Consider the following 18,107-nt stretch of genomic DNA (forward strand, 5'->3'; position numbering starts at 1 on the left):
TTACATTGGAACCTAAAATGGGTGCCCCGGCGCATTACAAGTTTGCTTGGATCCCAGAGGGGATGATTATCTGATATTTAAAATGAAAGGGTATGGCTTGTAAGTCACCTGCAGTATCATGCCATCTAGCAACTGCCCCTCGAGTCTAAGCAAGAGCTTCTCAAATGGTTTCAGTTTCTCTTCGGCAATTGAAAATTTCCCAGGATTGTGGTGCACAGACTTCAATAACCTGTAAACAAAGCATGCAAGTAGCAGAACATATATTACGGATTATTGTAGGTTTGACAATAATAAATAATACTGTAGATGACGCAGACACAACATTAGGATCCAATTATTGCAACAAATGTGTAAAACATGAATTAAGAATGAAACACTCACTTAATTCTGCAGACTAAAATACTGTGGCTCACCTCTTATACATCTTCCAGTGATCTTTGAGCGTGCCATGATTTTCCATGATTTCATCTAGTGTAAGTAGAACCACTAACAAATCACCAAGATGTTCATACACTATCTGCAAAGGGAAAAGCAACATGACGCAACATGCATCCACAAGTACCACAGCTGATACGTGAAGGCTTACCTGGAAATGGACACTTGATGAATCAATAATTCTTGTCGCAGCCCTGAAGTATAAAAAAATGACTCTTAACTGTTAAAATAGTCAAGGTTTATGAAAGACCTGCACAGTGGAGAGATAAGTCTTTTCTTGCTCAAATATGAACTGAATCAATTGGTTTTACAGTTAACTTTCCGTGTGCTATAAAAAAATGGAGGGCATGCATCGATAAACATTCTAATCTGTTATTAAGTTCTTTCTCTTCAAATGTTTGGCCTCTGGCTATGGGTCTTACTTATTGCTGTTGTAGAGGGCCCCCAGCTGGTGAACAATGTTGACCACCACTTCATAACATCTTGACACGAAACAGGACAGCTCCTGATAGATAATGAGAAGTCTTTTTTTTGCACTGCAAATATTTATTTGTTGATTTATTACTTGAATTCCTGTCATTTGGTACCTGTAAGAATGAGATGAATCGGCCCATCTGAATTTGGGACTCACCTTCGACAACGCTAAGGTCAGACACTGTTGAAAGGGCATACATGGCTCTGAGTAATCTATACTGAAACAATAAGCAATACTACAGTGGAAATGACGGAAAATCTAAAACAGAGAACTGTCACATTACCTCCCTCTCCATAGTACAATAAACCATTGTAGAACTTGTTTTCTGCCTGTGAAAGATTATGACCATAATCATAATTCTAGTTTTAGCATGTACTATGCACTACATAGAAGCACAATAAAACAACGACCAGTCTCTGGGAATACTGCGACAGCCACAGATTAAATGCAGATTAAAATGGTGCGGTTACATGCTCTACCTCATACTTGAGATTCTTCACTTCACTACAAAGAGCAGCATATACTGTGATAACTTTGTTCAGAACCTGCAAGTCATCAAAAAAAAAAAATCAGGATTGACCTTTTAACAATCAAAGACATAAATCATTGAAATCAAACCTGAAATGTTTTTCTTGGTTTTACCTTATTGTCTGTTTTAATCAACTCCAACAGGGAGGACTGTTCATGTGGGAGGAGCTGAAAGACAAAGTATTGGTGAAATTAATCGTTTTTATTATACATTTTGCTCAACCACATACTCTGGTATTGGTATCGACAAGGTCAGATTTTGTTCAGTTAAATCATCAATTCATTTATTTCTCTATTACGCTTGTCCTGAGATAAGCAGACAAGACAGGAAGTCTAGAACTTTCAAGGACAACCCAGTTTGTTTTATTTTGTCTTGGGTTGCCAAGACAAAATAAAACAAACTAACCTACCTCACCCTCCCAAACAGATGAAGTTATCCTCATCTGCCCCCCCCCATACCCCACCAGTGGAACTCAAACTTCAAGCACACATAGAGAGACTTTGTCGTCTCGCAATCCCCATCACAATCCTCTTGACTGGTACTCGTAAGAGGGAGCACATAACTCCTACTCTGGCATCCCTTCACTGGCTCCCCATTCATTTTAGAGTTATTTTCAAGATCCTCTTATTTGTTTTCAAATCTCTGAACAATCTCGCGCCACCTTACCTCTCTGAGCTCATCCACCCCTACACACCTGCCCGGCGCCTCAGGTCTGTGGACCAGACATTATTAGAAGTACCAAGAACTAAACTGAGGCTCAGAGGGGATCGAGCCTTTTCTGTTGCTGGTCCCACTCTCTGGAATGACCTCCCACTGAACATTCGGCAAGCCTCCTCGCTGCCCATCTTCAAAACCCTCCTCAAAACTCACTTGTATTCTTTGGCATTCGACTCAGCATGACTTAGATTTGTTCTTGGTTTTACTGTTTGGTGCTTTCTACCGCCTTTATTACCGATTTGTCTTACTGTTTATTGTGCATGTTAAATTGCTCCATGTACAGCACTTTGTATGCAGCGATGGCTGTTTGAAAGTGCTCTATAAATACTGTTGACTTGACTTGACTTGACCACAGGACCTATCGCTGGACGTTGCATTGTTTCCAAACAACTCAACTCTAGATTTCACCAACAAGAAAAAAATAACTCTAGAGCTACAAACTTCGTATACAGTAGCTTGTCAACTTTTGATTAATGACATCATTATTACTTATGATCTTGACTTCTTACTCCCCAGTGAAACATGGCTGCCAGGTTGTTGTAAAACTATTCTGAATGAAGTCGCAAAGACAAGATATGTAATGTTAAAATTGACATTTTCAAAACAATGTTGTCTTCTACTCTGATCAAAACAGTGTGTCCCCTAGCGGGTACTCCACAAATTATTAAAAATATCCATTCTGTGTCTTTTATGCTTTTTTATTCACTTTTAAATGATCCTGTGGGCCTGATCGATCCTCTCTGGGGGCCGGTTCCAGCCCGCAGGCCGCATGTTTGACACACCTGCACTACACCATCAGCAACATGTATTATCCATCCATCCATCCATTTTCCGAACCGCTTGATCCTCACTAGGGTCGCGGGGGGTGCTGGAGCCTATCCCAGCCGTCTTCGGGCAGTAGGCGGGGACACCCTGAATCAGTTGCCAGCCAATCGCAGGGCACACAGAGACGAACAACCATTCACGCCCACACTCACACCTAGGGATAATTTAGAGCGTCCAATCAGCCTGCCATGCATGTTTTTGGAATGTGGGAGGAAACCGGAGCACCCGGAGAAAACCCACGCAGGCCCGGGGAGAACATGCAAACTCCACACAGGGAGGCCGGAGCTGGAATTGAACCCGGTACCTCTGCACTGTGAAGCCGACGTGCTAACCACTGGACTACCGGGCCGCCTCAACATGTATTATTATCATCATTATTATTGTTATTATTATCATTATTATTATTATTCCCCGTGTTAGGTTTAGTAAACCTACAACATTTAGGAAACAACAAACAAGACAGGAGAACGGAACGATCATACACAGTTACCTGTGCTCGCCCTAGACCGTCAGTCTCCACCCGCCCCAGCCAGCCATTAATTGACATGTTATGCAAATTACAAGTGACATGAGAGAAAAACTCTCCTTCCCTAATTTACATGCCGCGCCCCTCAGCCCTCCGAGACACCCTAGCTCCAACATCAGCATCCTGTTGCATGTTCAATAGACATTTTGACAGGTTAATGGTAAGCCCTTCCATAAACTGAAACATCCTGGCATGCTAAAAGCACATTACAGTCAAACCTCGGTTTTCGAACATCTCCGTTATCGACCAAATCGGATTTCGACCAGAAATTCAGAGATTTTTATGCCTCGAATTATGACCGAAAACCAGTTTTCGACCAAACTGAGCAAACCCGAATATGCCACTCGACTCCTCTCGGCTTCCATAACGTTCATTGTGAGCAGCCGTGTTTGTTGTGATTTACGTAAATCTGACTGTTTTTTGGTTATTTCTGCATAGTGTATTAGCCCCTAATCATGGGCTAATAAAATAGTTTCGGATTTCGAACGAATCGCTTTTCGAACAGCTTTCTGGAACGGATTATGGTCGAAAACCGAGGTATGACTGTATTTCTAAACTGTCTACCCAAAGTTAAGTCTCCCTTCTGTTATGAGTTAACAGGCATCCTGGCTTCTTTCTCCCTGAGATGACCCTGAGTAGGCAGCCTTCGGCAAATGCTCTTCAAGAGCCTTGCTTTTTTGTTCTTTTTTGGTGTTTTTGTCTTTTGTTTTGTCACATGTTGTTTGTTGTTTCATCGTGTGGACCTGATATGGACTGTTTTCAGCGTTTTTTGGCCACGACATTCGTCAAAGGAGAAGTATCTGTGCTTGGTGGTTGCGCCTTCTCGGCAGCATGCCTGTACCAGCACAGATTTTGATTGGGAGGAATGTCGGCGCCATTGACTGTCAGTGCTGGACAGACCTGGGGCGCTTGTGTTTTTTGCGCCTGTAATGGGCAGCATTTTTCACAACCCCGTTTTGTTCAGTGGATATGTCGGCACTGTGGGACAGTCGGCGTTGGTGCGGCTGGATGGATGGCTGCTGAAGTTGATGATGAGGAGAGAGGAGCGTTGGCGCAGAGCGCCGGTGCGTATTTGGAACTGAGAGTCGCCGCTTGGAATTGAAATGGATTTCCATGGGACAGGAGAAGTGAACTGTTAGAGGAATCTATGAGCAAAATTGTATCATGTTTAAAGTTTCATTTTAATTTGGGTACATCGAAACGTTTGGGTGCGTATCCAGCACCCACAAATGCCTGTGCATAAAGGCGCCGGCTACCTGGCCGGAGGGCTGTTGAAGTCCACAATTAGCACGTCAATGCAGGTGGGCGATCACGGGGGAGATGGCGAAACTCGGTCACAAAAGGGGAATGAATAATTCGGGAACAGCGGTTGAACAACAAAAGACGAGTTGAGAACACCCGTCGCGCCCAGGCGACATTGGCCATCCGCAAAGTCTGCAACATGTTAATTCAATGTAGACCAGACAGAAAAGGCGCCAACGTACTGGTGGTTCAAGTTTGAAAAACAGGTAACCAATCACTACCGAGGGGCCGGACCGGGGGTGCGGTATGCAAATATCGGGGGCAGTGTTTTCCTTGTATGTTACAATAAAAGTCTGAATTGGCGGGAAGGGAGCTCGAGTGTGATCGCGGAGCAACTAACCGTCGTTCGCTCTCAGAGATCCGCTTCCGCCGATATTGAAGTCAATTTTCCTGTGGCCGAGTCATTTCTTTAACTTTGTCCGAGAAAATCTCTGACATGAACCAATCTCTTTTTTTCGTCAATGGATGCTACAGCTTCTTGTTGACTTTGAAACTTAGCTTGTAGCCGACGTGTGCACATTTTGAGCATGATGTCTCTGATCCACTGGTTAAAGGACACTTTGATTCTCTCCTCTTTCATCTCAACCTGCTTCAAACAACAAAGCGTGTGACGGAAAAGTGGTTAGGACTGCACGACTGTCCGTGTTTTATGTTATGTGTTGTTTATTATTTTACTTTGTTAACTGTTTTGTTAAGCGCTTTGTTACAGCTGCCGCTGTTGTGAAAGCGCTATATAAATCAGCATGTATTGTATTGTATTTGGGGGTGCTGGCTAGGTGAAGCCATAGAAATGTCCAAACAGGCATATAAAAAACTAAAACTTTTAAACATGATATCATTGTGTTTGCCAATTCAATTAACACTTATACATGAACTTCTAAAGGGAAGGGAAGGGGCAAGCACACATACTGTACATCATAACCATTGATGAAGTCCACAGAAAGAAGTTATCTGGTCAGAACACAATGCACTCCTGTGCTTAGAGGACTTCATGAGCTCATTTGTGCAAGCACGTCACAAGCGCACCGTCTCAAGGTAGCCATTTCCACTCCTCAGAGGTTGATATCCAGTGATAATTTTACAGTTTGCCACCAGCGAGTCCCAGGGACTCGCTGATCAGAAAAGTATGAGTCCCATTATGCATTTCGAGAGTCCCAAATTTAGAATTCTGAAATGGTCTACTTATTCAATTGCATATGATAATAACACAAACAACAACATATACATACAATTATAAACAAATGCTGCAAAAATTTAAATAATTCAGTAGCAGGCCTGAGGATTTCGGAAATTCACGGTAACCGTTTTTCGGTTCCGTCGGATTACCCAGTGGGAAACCACGGTAACTAATTTTGGGTTCCGTAAACGTTCACTGATATTCATAATCATTGACTGATATTCATAATCAAGAAAACTGAAACTACTACAAGGGTAAATGTTTGAAAACTATGCATTAAGATAAGAAAACCTTTATTAGTCTTGCAATGGAGAAATTCCAGATTCAGAGCAGCAAAGTTATGAAAGGAAGAAGTAGAACAACAAAATATAGGAGCTGCTGGAAAGGCAGCCACTCACGCGCCGCCATTTTGAAGTCAAAATAACACAACACAACACATAGGACACAGACAGTCGTGCAATCTTCACCACTTTTCTGCATACACTTTGTTCTCTGAAGCAGTTATAGATGAAAGAGGAGAGGATCAAAGTGTCCTTTCACCAGTGGATCAGAGACGTCATGCTGAAAATGTGCACACGTCTGCTACAAGCTAAGTTTTGAAAGCAAACACGAAGCTGTAGCGTCCATTGACGAAAAAGAGATTGGGTCACATCTCCTGTCCCATGTAAATCCACTTCAATTCCAAGCCGCGACTCCCAGTTCCACATCCGCATCAGCGCTCCACGCTAACGCTCCTTTCTTCTCATCGTCGGCTCCTCAAGCGTTACATCCATCCAGCTGCAGACAGTTCAACAGCACCGATCTCTCCGCTGAACAAAGTGGGGCTGTGAAAAATGCTGCCCATAACAGGCGCAAGACACAAGCGCCCCGTGACTGTCCAGCAACGACAGTCAAATGGCGCCGACATTCCTCCCAGGCAAAAACAATGCTGGTATACCCATGCTGCCGAGAAGGCGCAACCACCAAGCACAGAGTTTCCTCCTTGATGAATGTCGTGGCCAGAAAATGCTGAAAAAAGTCCACATCAGGTCCACACGACGTAACAACAAAGTAACAAAACAAACCAAAAGACAACAAAAAAAAGCAAGGCTCATGAGAGCACTTGCCGACGGCTGGCTACTCGGGCGCCATCTTGACTTCAAATTAACAATGAACATTCCATCAGTAGCTGTGTACTCCAGGTTTATTCAATAAAATAAATGGATCAAAATATTGTACTATATAGTTGTACTCATTGGCATCATGAATACAACATACCACAAAATCAGAGTATTTTTTTTCCAATCTCACACTGCAAAGATTAATTTACTGGTAATCATTAATACAGGTAAGTATTGATGTGGTAAGTATTGACGAAACAATCTAACACACGTCATCATTAGTTCTACCAACAGTTAACATTAGCATTACTAAACGTGACGAATGTTTTATTCCTAAAGTTACCATACTACAACCAGTAAATTATAGAACAACCAATACTGTTCCATATTTTTCATAGCGATTAGCCTATACAGTGATCCCTCGCTATTTCGCGGTTCGTTTATCACGGCTTCAGTGCATCGCGGATTTTTCAAACATATTCATAAAAAAAACTTTTTTTTTTTAAGTCCGCAAAAAGTCCGCTAGGAGCAGCGAAAGTCAGCAAAACAACAGTGAGTCACATTGAGCAACATATTCAGTACGTGTGGGGTGGGGTTGGGGGGGGCTGAGAGGATGCAAAGCCATGTTGATTGGTTGTGCATCTTCTTTCTGTCTTATCACGTGGGTTACTCTTTGATCTTTAATCGTGTCTTTAAGTGTTGTTTAATGTATGGGTGAGCTTGTGTGTGTGCGCGCGCGCGCGGCGTGCCGCGTGTGCGTGTGGCTGAGAGAGAGAGAGGGAGAGGAGGCTTATAAGAACAAAAGCAGGCCTCTTCCATCTTTAATTGTCTAATCATCCTTAATTGACGAATCATAAACACGTCTGCTGCACGGCCGCGGGATCGCTGGCCTAAGTGTGTGTGTGTGTGTGTTTCGTGGTTGTTTTTTTTTTTTTGTTTGTTTTGACTGAGAAATTTCCTTGCATCCCGAAAAACGCACATTATTTGGAACTGTGCGTCCCGCAGGAAAATTGTGAGTCTAGGACGCAGGACGCAGGACGCAGAGGTAACGAGATGGCTGGATATCTGATTTCAGTCTGAGAGTGTTGGTGAAGTCAGAACACAACATGCAATGGACTACTCAGAAAAGTCCTAAATTCACTCTTTGGGCTCCACATTCCTCAGTTGGCATCTCCACTCCTTAATGGCTTATCTAGTCCAAGCTTTGGAACTGGCTGGCCCCTCTTCAACATCATTCTTCACGGGCTTTCTCAGTGAAACCTTGCAAGGCCATCCTGCTGAATAAATGCTTTGTCGTAATATAAGAGTGAAGACGGGATAACTTTTGTTAAGGAAATATTCCGCTAGAAGTAGTAGTAGAACATTGTTAAGGAATTTCAGCTTGCTATGAGAACTATTGACACTAGTCTCTGTCCTGAACATCTGCTGAAGTACTTAAAACAAAGAATGTAGTGTGAAGTTTAGGTCCTATTTTCACTTGGTTAATTAACAGCCCCCGAGGGTTTTCCTGCCTCCACCACCTCGTATAAATCCCTGAAGGCTGTCAAGTGCCCTCAAAGAGGAACCCTAATCTCAAGATCTGTGACCAACAGCAGTGGTCTATACTTCGTCATCGTTTCAAGGTCGAACTTTGCTTGACCTTCTTTGTCTCTAGTTTTTGCTTAGGTAGGCTTAATGGTTATGGTGTTATTCCTCTCTGCTAGTTGTGTTTGTTCAGGCACTTGAGAGAAACAATGTAGAATGCTGTTAAAGGTATTTTCTGCTCGCTGTGTTTACAATCACCTTTAGTGCCCTCGAACCCCACCGCTCCCAACTTCTTCCAGCCACGCCGGGTTAGATGACATGTTACTTTCTTTGTTTCAGGGATTTGCATGAGAGGCGTACCTCCCCGCCTCTCATTATCATATTGTCTCTATATAATCTCATGAATGTGTTTCTTTGAGGCTTCCGAAAGAAATCTGAAACTCTCGGAAGCCCAAATCGATTTGTGCTGTGCTGTGATAAACTGAAAAAGTACGACGTGGTGTTTGGTCTTTATTCCACCTTACAGAGGTATAAAAGGACTTGTGTCCAAGGAGAGCAAGAAGCAAACGAAAAGCTCACTCTCCTCAACAAATGGCGTCACGAACAGGATCCCTCTGGAAAAAGACAGACACCGGTTCCAAGACCTTCAAGATCAGGCAGTAACCAGGGGCCCCGCTAAATAAGGTAAGACACACCTGTTCCTGTTCTTACGGGCGAAGTGTCAAGATTCGGCTTATGTCCAATCAGGACCGATCAAATCAAACTGCTCTGATCCTGAATGTGTTGAACCAAGTATAGTGATTGGATCTTGTAGGTGGCAAATAACAAATTGATAATGAGTTTTAAGAGATATGTGAATTGATAATGAGTTTTAAGAGATATGTGACTATGGAAAAATGAAGTACTGTACAGGAAAAAGGAATTAAAGGATAGGTGTGAGGTATATTCAAAACAATATACCGTCCAAACTTTGCCACTGAGTAGTAGATAACTGAATTGGCACAGTTATTGAGTCACCACGTAGGCGGTTTAAATTAGGTAGAACCGTTGAGTCATAGGTTTGGCTAGTAGCTGACGAGCAAAGACCAAACTGAGTTAGTAGGCAATTAAAAAATTAGTGGTTAATTGCTGGAGCAGGTCCAGGTAATTTTTATTATTCTGGATGCTGTCAAAATGCAGGACTGCCGACTGGAGATCGGGGCCTGAGTAAACAGCTGTATATTTAGGGCAAGTTAGGGACAGCTCCATTGTTACAATTGGAGAATTACGTGACGTCACACGGTCCATAAGGGAGTATATTGGACGGTGAGTATGATAAAAACATGGTGAACTGTAAGATGGACGGAAGGCCTGAAGGCAAGAAAACGGTTGGAATACCGTCTGGTGGTAAGTAGGAAAGAAAGGAAGGCGAATGCATTGCGCAGAGAGAGAAAAGGGCGAATGCACTGCGCAGAGGGGTAAGTAAAGCGAGAAAACAAGGATTTAAGAATAAATTTTAAGAATAAGACAATAGTTTGAAATATAAAAAGAAAAAGCTAAGTGAAATTCAATTCGAGCTATAATGATAATAATAATACTAATAATACATTTTATTTGTGGACGCCTTTCGAGGAACTCAAGGACACCTTACAACAAGCAGTTAAAATCACGAATACGATGTGAAAACAACATCAAATAAAATAAGGAAAAATACAACAAAAAGAATAATGGCTTTATGGTCCGAGTGAATAGGCTTGTCCAAACAGATGTGTTTTGAGGTCAGATAGGTATGGAGGGGCTAGGTTATGGATGGCTTTGAATGTGAGGAGTGAGAGAAGAGCGGAGCCGGCGGATGTTTCTATGATGATAATGTGCAGAACGAGTGATGTGGTTGATATGTGAGGGGAAAAGAGAGAGTCAAGTTGACAAGTAGAGGTTTTTATATATATTGCATTTCATGGGCGGTTTGACCACTGCCTTCGACATCGGAAAAAGAAAAAAATGAACAAACAAAGTAACTCCGACAAAGTTATGATAAACAAGGCAGCGATGATGCCTCCTCCACCGCATGGGGTGAGGAGCGCTAAATTTATGACCCCACTACAAGTGCCGAGCGGCCATATGAACATAGGCGAGGAAAGGGGGATAACACATACTAGCCATTTTACTGGCCCCCACCCGAACCCATTGTGTGCCAAGCTTCCCCCTGATCTGCCCAGGGTGGTTCATAAACAATTGGTAAAATTAGAAAAATGTATGCAAATTAAACAGGATAATGAGAGCATGAGTGTTTGGGATGCAACCACTTTTATAACCAGGGAGACTGAATTGATGAGGCAAATGTTGCTGGATTTGCCTAAAATTGACTATGACGTACAGTCGTGGGCAACAGACTGGCTTAAGAGTAAGTATTTACCCAAAGAGATTATGGACCTTTTAGAGGGAATAGCCTCTTGCAAATTGACTAGGTTGAATAATAGAAAATCAGACGCGCTGAGTTCCCTTTATCCAACAACATTGGGTCCTCTACAACAATTGGCGTTTGAATTGTTATCTGAGGTACACCCAATGACTTATTTGGTTAATTGTATAGATGCTTGGGTGACTGCAACTGGGAAGGACCCCAATAGTCATCCATTGAATCAAGCTTTGTTCAGGCAAGCAGTGCTGGGGGGTTGTCCGTCTGATGTGCAGAAAATGATGACTAACTCTCCCACTCTCCCCACTTCAGATGACGTGAACTGGCAAACTCATTTCCTATATTATGTGCAGCAATCTCGAATGAGAACCGAGGAAGAGACTGAGAAAACATCCAAGCTACAGAACAACTCTTTGAACCCACGAGTAGAAGAGGCTAAGAGAGCCACCAGTAATGCATGCAAAAAAGAGAAACTTGGGAGATCTAATCAATTGTCAATCAGTGTCTCTCAACAGGCTCCACCACGGCTGATCACACCCCCACCGCAGGTCCAAGCCCCACCTCAACATTACGACCTGCCCACAAGGCAGGGCCGAGACGCATGGCTGGGGGGAGGTCCGAGACGGGAAGGTGGGCGTGGACGAGGAAGTCACGGGAGCCAAGCTGGCTGTTTCATTTGTGGTGATGTGAATCATTGGACAAGGAAATGCCCGCACCGCCGGCACCCACCTGTTCATCAATCAGGCTATGATCAACAAGCCCCGACTCCTCCTCCACAAAACCAACAACAATGACAGGATACGGCACCCCCACATGGACAATACCCATCTGCTCCATGGGTAACCGAATCCCCAACAATAGGGATCGCTGCTGGCCTCACTGAAAGACTGTCATGAACTTGAACATGCTGGACCACACTTGCTCCCAATGCCTGCTGATACAAGGCTGACTGTTGCTAAAGTCAGCCGATGGATGACCCACCACTGAACTCTGTCTTCCAACAGTATCGGCTTTGGTCTCCTTAGACTTCCTCCATATGACCTTACCATCCACTGATCGGTCCTTCCCACTGCACAATGCTTTTGACAAACTAGAGAATGAAATATATCGCATGGCCTGGTTGGATGAAACACAAGGCAATTTATTTAATGTTCCCTCCTCCTCAATTATTGTAGGTCCTGAAGGGTGTGGCAGCCAGAGTGGACCTGTCAGAGGATCTCATCTCATTGACTGGTATCTATGGCCGCGCTGCACGTACTGTTTTTGCCGTCTACTCAAATATACAATAATTCTCGTTTGTACACATTCTTCTGTAATCGATTTAGATAAGGTTGTTCGATATACCACTTTCAGGATCGTATAGGGACTTTTCTCATTCTCTCACCTTGGAGTTAAATTACGCTACACTCGTTTGCCCCACGTATTCACTTTTGTCTTCTGGAATTTTTATTCAAGTGCTTAAGCAGCTACTCTACGCTTTTCGACCTACGGATGGCGTTGTACTTGTTCGGTATGGTAATGTTCTTCTCGATGCATCATCTAAGATTTGCTGTTTGGATGCCGCAAGGTGGTTCCTTTGACGTTTGGCTTTTTGCAGTTTCAAACTATCGCATGGAAAAAATTACAATTCGCTCTGCCTTTAAATTTTAGGGGAGATTGAACACATCAGAAGGTACAGCGATGCCGGTTTCTCTTGTGCGGCCTGATTTAGCTGATTTACTTGGATATTTCCGAAAAAGAAGGCTTTGTTTCTGTAGTTCTTTTTCAGAAAAGAGAGGGAAATGTGGATGACAGGAACATGAACAACAGGGAGGTAAAAGACTAATTTTGATGAATTTTGACATACGTCAGCATGCAATTGGACCCAATTGAACAAAAACATTCAGCATGCATCAGATATGCGGCAGCATTAGGCAAATGTTTGCAAAAAGTGGATCACATTGTGTTGAACAATCCCCTTACGGTCCTTACTTCTCACGCAGTGGCGGCATTTGTCTGTTCTAAAGATTTTACGATGTCAGCAAAACGAAGTGACAAATTGGACAGAATTTTACACAGACCCAATCTGACATACAAATCAGAAGGAATCAATGCGGCAGATGGAATGGTTGAAGGCGCACCCCATTGTTGTGCCGACCTTTCCCTGAATGAAGAAAAGCTCAGAGAAGGTTTGTATGCCGCACCAATATCGGAACCAGATTATAGCGTGTTCACAGATGGCTGTTGCTTTAGACATCCAACAGAAGGGCTGATCTCGGCCTATTCGGTAATAATCGATGATGGCCAACAAACAAGACAATTTAAGATACAAGAAACTGACAGAATAGAAGGGAAACAGTCGGCCCAGAGAGCCGAGCTGGTAGCAGTTATAAGGGCACTAGAGAGGGCGCAAGGGTTAAGGGTTAACATCTACACGGATTCAGCATATGTAGTCGGGGCGATTTTTACAGAGATGCCCCTCTGGCGAAGGAATGGGTACAGAACAGCAGCCGGAACATCAATTAAACATAGTATGGAAATCCAAAGACTCGGAGAGGCTCTGTTAAAACCAAAAGAAGTAGCCATTGTTAAATGCAGGGCACATACTGGAGGGACTTCCTATGTAGAAGTGGGAAATGACAGGGCAGATAAGGTAGCGAAAGAGACAGCGGGCTACAAGGTGAGCCAGCCAGTGATGGTAGTAGAACCAACAATGGGGAAGATGTATGATCTGGACATTAACCACCTTCTTGCAGATCAAGAGAGGGCATCCCCTGAGGAGAAGAACTACTGGCTATCCACAAACAGGGTGGCCAGGGATGAGACTGGTTTGTATCGGCACAAAACAGACGGACGCCCAGTTCCGTCAGCAGATAAATTGAAGACTCTAATTCACGAGGCACACGGTCCAGCTCATTTGGCAAAAAGGAATGTGGCAGATAAATTAAGATCCTGGTATCATCCTCGCCTTCTGGATATGGTAAATGAGGTAGTTTTGGGGTGTGAGGTCTGTAATCGACATAATGTAAGGAAAAGTCTCAGGACGGTACCTGGGGTGTATCCGCTACCCCGGGGTCCAGGTGAGGAAGTCGTTATCGATTTCACTGACATGATAGATAGGATTAGAGGCAAACGATACCTTCTAGTGATAGTGGACGCTTACACTCGATGGCCCGAGGCTTACGCATGTGGCAAAGAAGATGCGATGGCTGTAATTAAGATTTTGGTAAACCACTACGTTCCAACGCATGGGTTTCCGCGTGTGGTTCGATCGGATAATGGTACTCATTTCAAGAATAAACATCTCCAACAAGTCGAGCAGTTGTTGGGGCTTAAGCATAAATTTGGCACGGTTTATCATCCACAATCGCAAGGACTGGTTGAACGAATGAACCAAACGCTCAAACTAAAACTTTCCAAGACAATGGCATCGGCAAAACTGAATTGGGTCGATGCGCTGCCGATTGCGTTACTTGCTGTGAGGTCCACCATTAATTCTGCCACAGGTTTCACACCTTTTGAGCTGGAGCATGGCCAGGAGTTCCCTGGTCCGGGGCGATCGATGGACCAGGGCACTCTTCGACAGATGGTTCCCCATAAAGCATACATGGACTCATTGAGTGTTCTCGTCTCTCATTTCCAGAAGCAGACTGCACTCGGGTGTGGGCACCCGAACGATCCAGGCGTGAAACCACAGACGTATCCGGAGCAGGTGTATCTAAGGGTCCTCAAGCGGAAGTGGCATCAGCCGAGATGAATGGGACCACGCAGAGTGACACAAAGGACCCATCATGCTGTCTACCGGGAAGGAATGCGTCAGCCCCAAGAAGCATCTCCAACTTCAAAGTGACATTCGGAAGGACAACTGGACGTGAAACCAAGACAAAGTTCTCAGGGGGCCCAGAACTAATAACATATCTTTCTGATTATACTGGTTATTTTGGTCTCTATTTCTCTACTAATGTGGGCACTGGTGTCAGGCTTCACTGAGACTGTTATTTCCGGCTGTAGTTTGTTTGATAATGCTTGCACAAGGGGGAATTTGTTGTTCCGCTTTGACGACGGATTTTGGCACTGAAGTTTTGTGATCACAATATTGATTGTGATCAAGAGAGGGATTTGTTAAGGAAATATTCCGCTAGAAGTAGTAGTAGAACATTGTTAAGGAATTTCAGCTTGCTATGAGAACTATTGACACTAGTCTCTGTCCTGAACATCTGCTGAAGTACTTAAAACAAAGAATGTAGTGTGAAGTTTAGGTCCTATTTTCACTTGGTTAATTAACAGCCCCGAGGGTTTTCCTGCCTCCACCACCTCGTATAAATCCCTGAAGGCTGTCAAGTGCCCTCAAAGAGGAACCCTAATCTCAAGATCTGTGACCAACAGCAGTGGTCTATACTTCGTCATCGTTTCAAGGTCGAACTTTGCTTGACCTTCTTTGTCTCTAGTTTTTGCTTAGGTAGGCTTAATGGTTATGGTGTTATTCCTCTCTGCTAGTTGTGTTTGTTCAGGCACTTGAGAGAAACAATGTAGAATGCTGTTAAAGGTATTTTCTGCTCGCTGTGTTTACAATCACCTTTAGTGCCCTCGAACCCCACCGCTCCCAACTTCTTCCAGCCACGCCGGGTTAGATGACATGTTACTTTCTTTGTTTCAGGGATTTGCATGAGAGGCGTACCTCCCCGCCTCTCATTATCATATTGTCTCTATATAATCTCATGAATGTGTTTCTTTGAGGCTTCCGAAAGAAATCTGAAACTCTCGGAAGCCCAAATCGATTTGTGCTGTGCTGTGATAAACTGAAAAAGTACGACGTGGTGTTTGGTCTTTATTCCACCTTACAGAGGTATAAAAGGACTTGTGTCCAAGGAGAGCAAGAAGCAAACGAAAAGCTCACTCTCCTCAACAACTTTATGTACATTTATTCTAACAAGCCACACTATTTTACTACGAGCTAACTAGCTACCTCGGTATCCATCAGTCCATCCATCCATCCATTCAGTTAATGGGGACCAGAACCCCCCTGCGAAAGGTAAAAAACGCCAGGTCGGAAAACTCTATTATGCACACACAAAAGCCATTTATCAACAACACCCAGGGACACCGCCAGCTTCTCTGGGCTGGAGCTCATCGAAAATGGACTGATGCAAAGTGGAAAAGTGTTCTGTAGTCTGATCTTCTGATCTGCTTGTCCTCCTGCAGGAGCCTATCCCAGCTGTCTTTGGGCAGTAGGTGGGGTATGCCCTGAACTGGTTGCCGGCCAATCGCAGGGTACACGTAGATGAACCATCCACGCTCACAATCACACCTAAAGGCAATTAATTTTGAATGTTCCATTAACCTGCCATGCATGTTTTTGGAATGTGGGAGGAGTACCCGGAGAAAACCCATGCAGGCACGGGGAGAATATACAAACTCCACACAGGAAGGCCAAAGCCAGAATCGAACCCTGCACATGTGCACTGTGAGGCGGACATGCTGACCAGTCAACTATGTGCCGCCCTCGTGAATACAGACTGTTGGAATAGGAGTGGGATTTCAGTACTTTCTGATCTTTTTTAGCTGCTGCTCTGACTGTCAGGAAGCTTCACATTGCTAATCTTTCTTAATAAGTAGTATAAATTGCTTTAGTTCACTCAAACTGGCTTCTGACTTTTTGTGTCACTTTGTGGCCTGCTTAATGTTCTAAACAGATTCACAGTAATTGTAGTTTCCTTACTTTGAGGGCAATGGGGTCCAGAGTGAAGTCCCAAACATCTCCGATTGAGTCATCAAGAGCCTCCTCAATGCCTCTCAGCTGAGTTGTGTACTCCTCCAGAAACTTGGCGTAGTTCTTGAGTTGAACATCTGTGTGTATTTCTGTTGGAAGGGATCTTTCATAATTAGCTTCACTCGGCTAAAGTACGAGACTAAACGTTAGTCGTTTAATGAATGCCAGCGTCAGATTACAATGTTGCATACAGATATTCTGATGGATCTCAATAAATGATGCGGGTGTACCTTATGTTATGACCGATGAGTGCATGATAATACGGAAGTACTTTTCTATCCTGAGGCATTCAACAATCTGCTTGTCACCTCCGGTCAAACGCGATGAACTGAGCGTTAGCTTATAGTCGCTTATTGGTGACTATTAAAAATACGCAAAGCTAACAGTCAATCAAAGCAATACGGGCTTCAGTTTGATGAACGTTTCGAACTAAACCGGATACCATAACAAAGAAACGGAGCATTTTGGGCGAAATAACTTGCGAGCTGCTGTAGGTTGATGCAGTTACTTTAAAAGCATTCGAGCGGATTACAGTAACTCACTCTGTGAACCATCGTCAAAACGGTCAAATTCCCAGTCAGGTGCAATAGTTTCCACTGCCATTTCGCAGGAAAATATAGGCTCCAAATACTGTTTTTAAAATGCAGAGCTCCAGGAGCCCACGATGGGTCTTATGATGAGTAAACGGCGCAAGCGTTCTTGGGAAGTGTAGTCCGGAAGGTCAGCAGGCGAGCAGAGGCGTCAACATTCTTTTTCCACTGCTGCTGCTCCTGTTGTCACTGCAATTTGTCAGATTCTTCTTCCTGATCATCATCTTCATCATCTGCATCATCTGCATCATCATCAAATAAAGATCTGTTGAAACTTGATAATTGGAGGCGTATACCTTTGCTCTACAATGATCATAAGATATGACCTCTGGTTTATGCAAATCGACTCAAACATGTTTTGGCTAAATTAGTCGATGACTATCAATCTGCTTTCATTTAAGGCCGAAATATTCATAACAATGATGCTGGACAATCAATCTTCCTTTGATGCTGAGGGTTTTGCTCTGTTCATCGATTTCTTTAAAGCGTTTGATTCTGTCGAATATAACATTTTGATCGATACACTTGGGACTTTTGTGTTCGGGGCTGGATTATTCAGGTCATTAAAATGTTTTATAATAACATAGCTCCATCTCTCTAAACCCAGGAATGACCCCTAAAATAAAGACATAAAAGAATTAGACAAGGCTGTCCAAAAATGTTCATTTTGTGTACCCAAGTATTGGCATATCTTTTCATTAATCCCTTAAAAATTAATGTGTTTACCTTTGGGTATGATGAATTTCGATTAAATCAATTT

General features: G+C 43.4%; 1 protein-coding gene across 2 annotated transcripts in view; it reads right to left on the reverse strand.

Annotated features, from left to right (window-relative positions):
- The window catches only part of washc4 (WASH complex subunit 4), a 30,404-nt gene extending 12,962 nt beyond the window's left edge, over positions 1 to 17,442 (reverse strand). For both annotated transcript variants that reach the window (XM_086110063.1, XM_086110062.1), the window contains exons 1-10: positions 17,300 to 17,442; positions 16,707 to 16,846; positions 1,553 to 1,606; positions 1,390 to 1,455; positions 1,194 to 1,239; positions 1,023 to 1,090; positions 858 to 940; positions 587 to 629; positions 414 to 517; positions 109 to 229 (exon numbers count right to left, since the gene is read on the reverse strand). In XM_086110063.1, the coding sequence (XP_085966189.1) occupies positions 109 to 229; positions 414 to 517; positions 587 to 629; positions 858 to 940; positions 1,023 to 1,090; positions 1,194 to 1,239; positions 1,390 to 1,455; positions 1,553 to 1,606; positions 16,707 to 16,846; positions 17,300 to 17,360 (786 nt within the window). In that variant the 5' untranslated portion in view covers positions 17,361 to 17,442. The remainder of the gene's footprint in view (positions 1 to 108; positions 230 to 413; positions 518 to 586; positions 630 to 857; positions 941 to 1,022; positions 1,091 to 1,193; positions 1,240 to 1,389; positions 1,456 to 1,552; positions 1,607 to 16,706; positions 16,847 to 17,299) is intronic.
- Between the last annotated feature and the right edge of the window lie 665 nt (positions 17,443 to 18,107).

Source organism: Hippocampus guttulatus, chromosome 4 (assembly GCF_054856545.1).
Source record: "Hippocampus guttulatus isolate MCC_2025c chromosome 4, RoL_Hgut_1.0, whole genome shotgun sequence".
NCBI classification, from domain to species: domain Eukaryota; kingdom Metazoa; phylum Chordata; class Actinopteri; order Syngnathiformes; family Syngnathidae; genus Hippocampus; species Hippocampus guttulatus.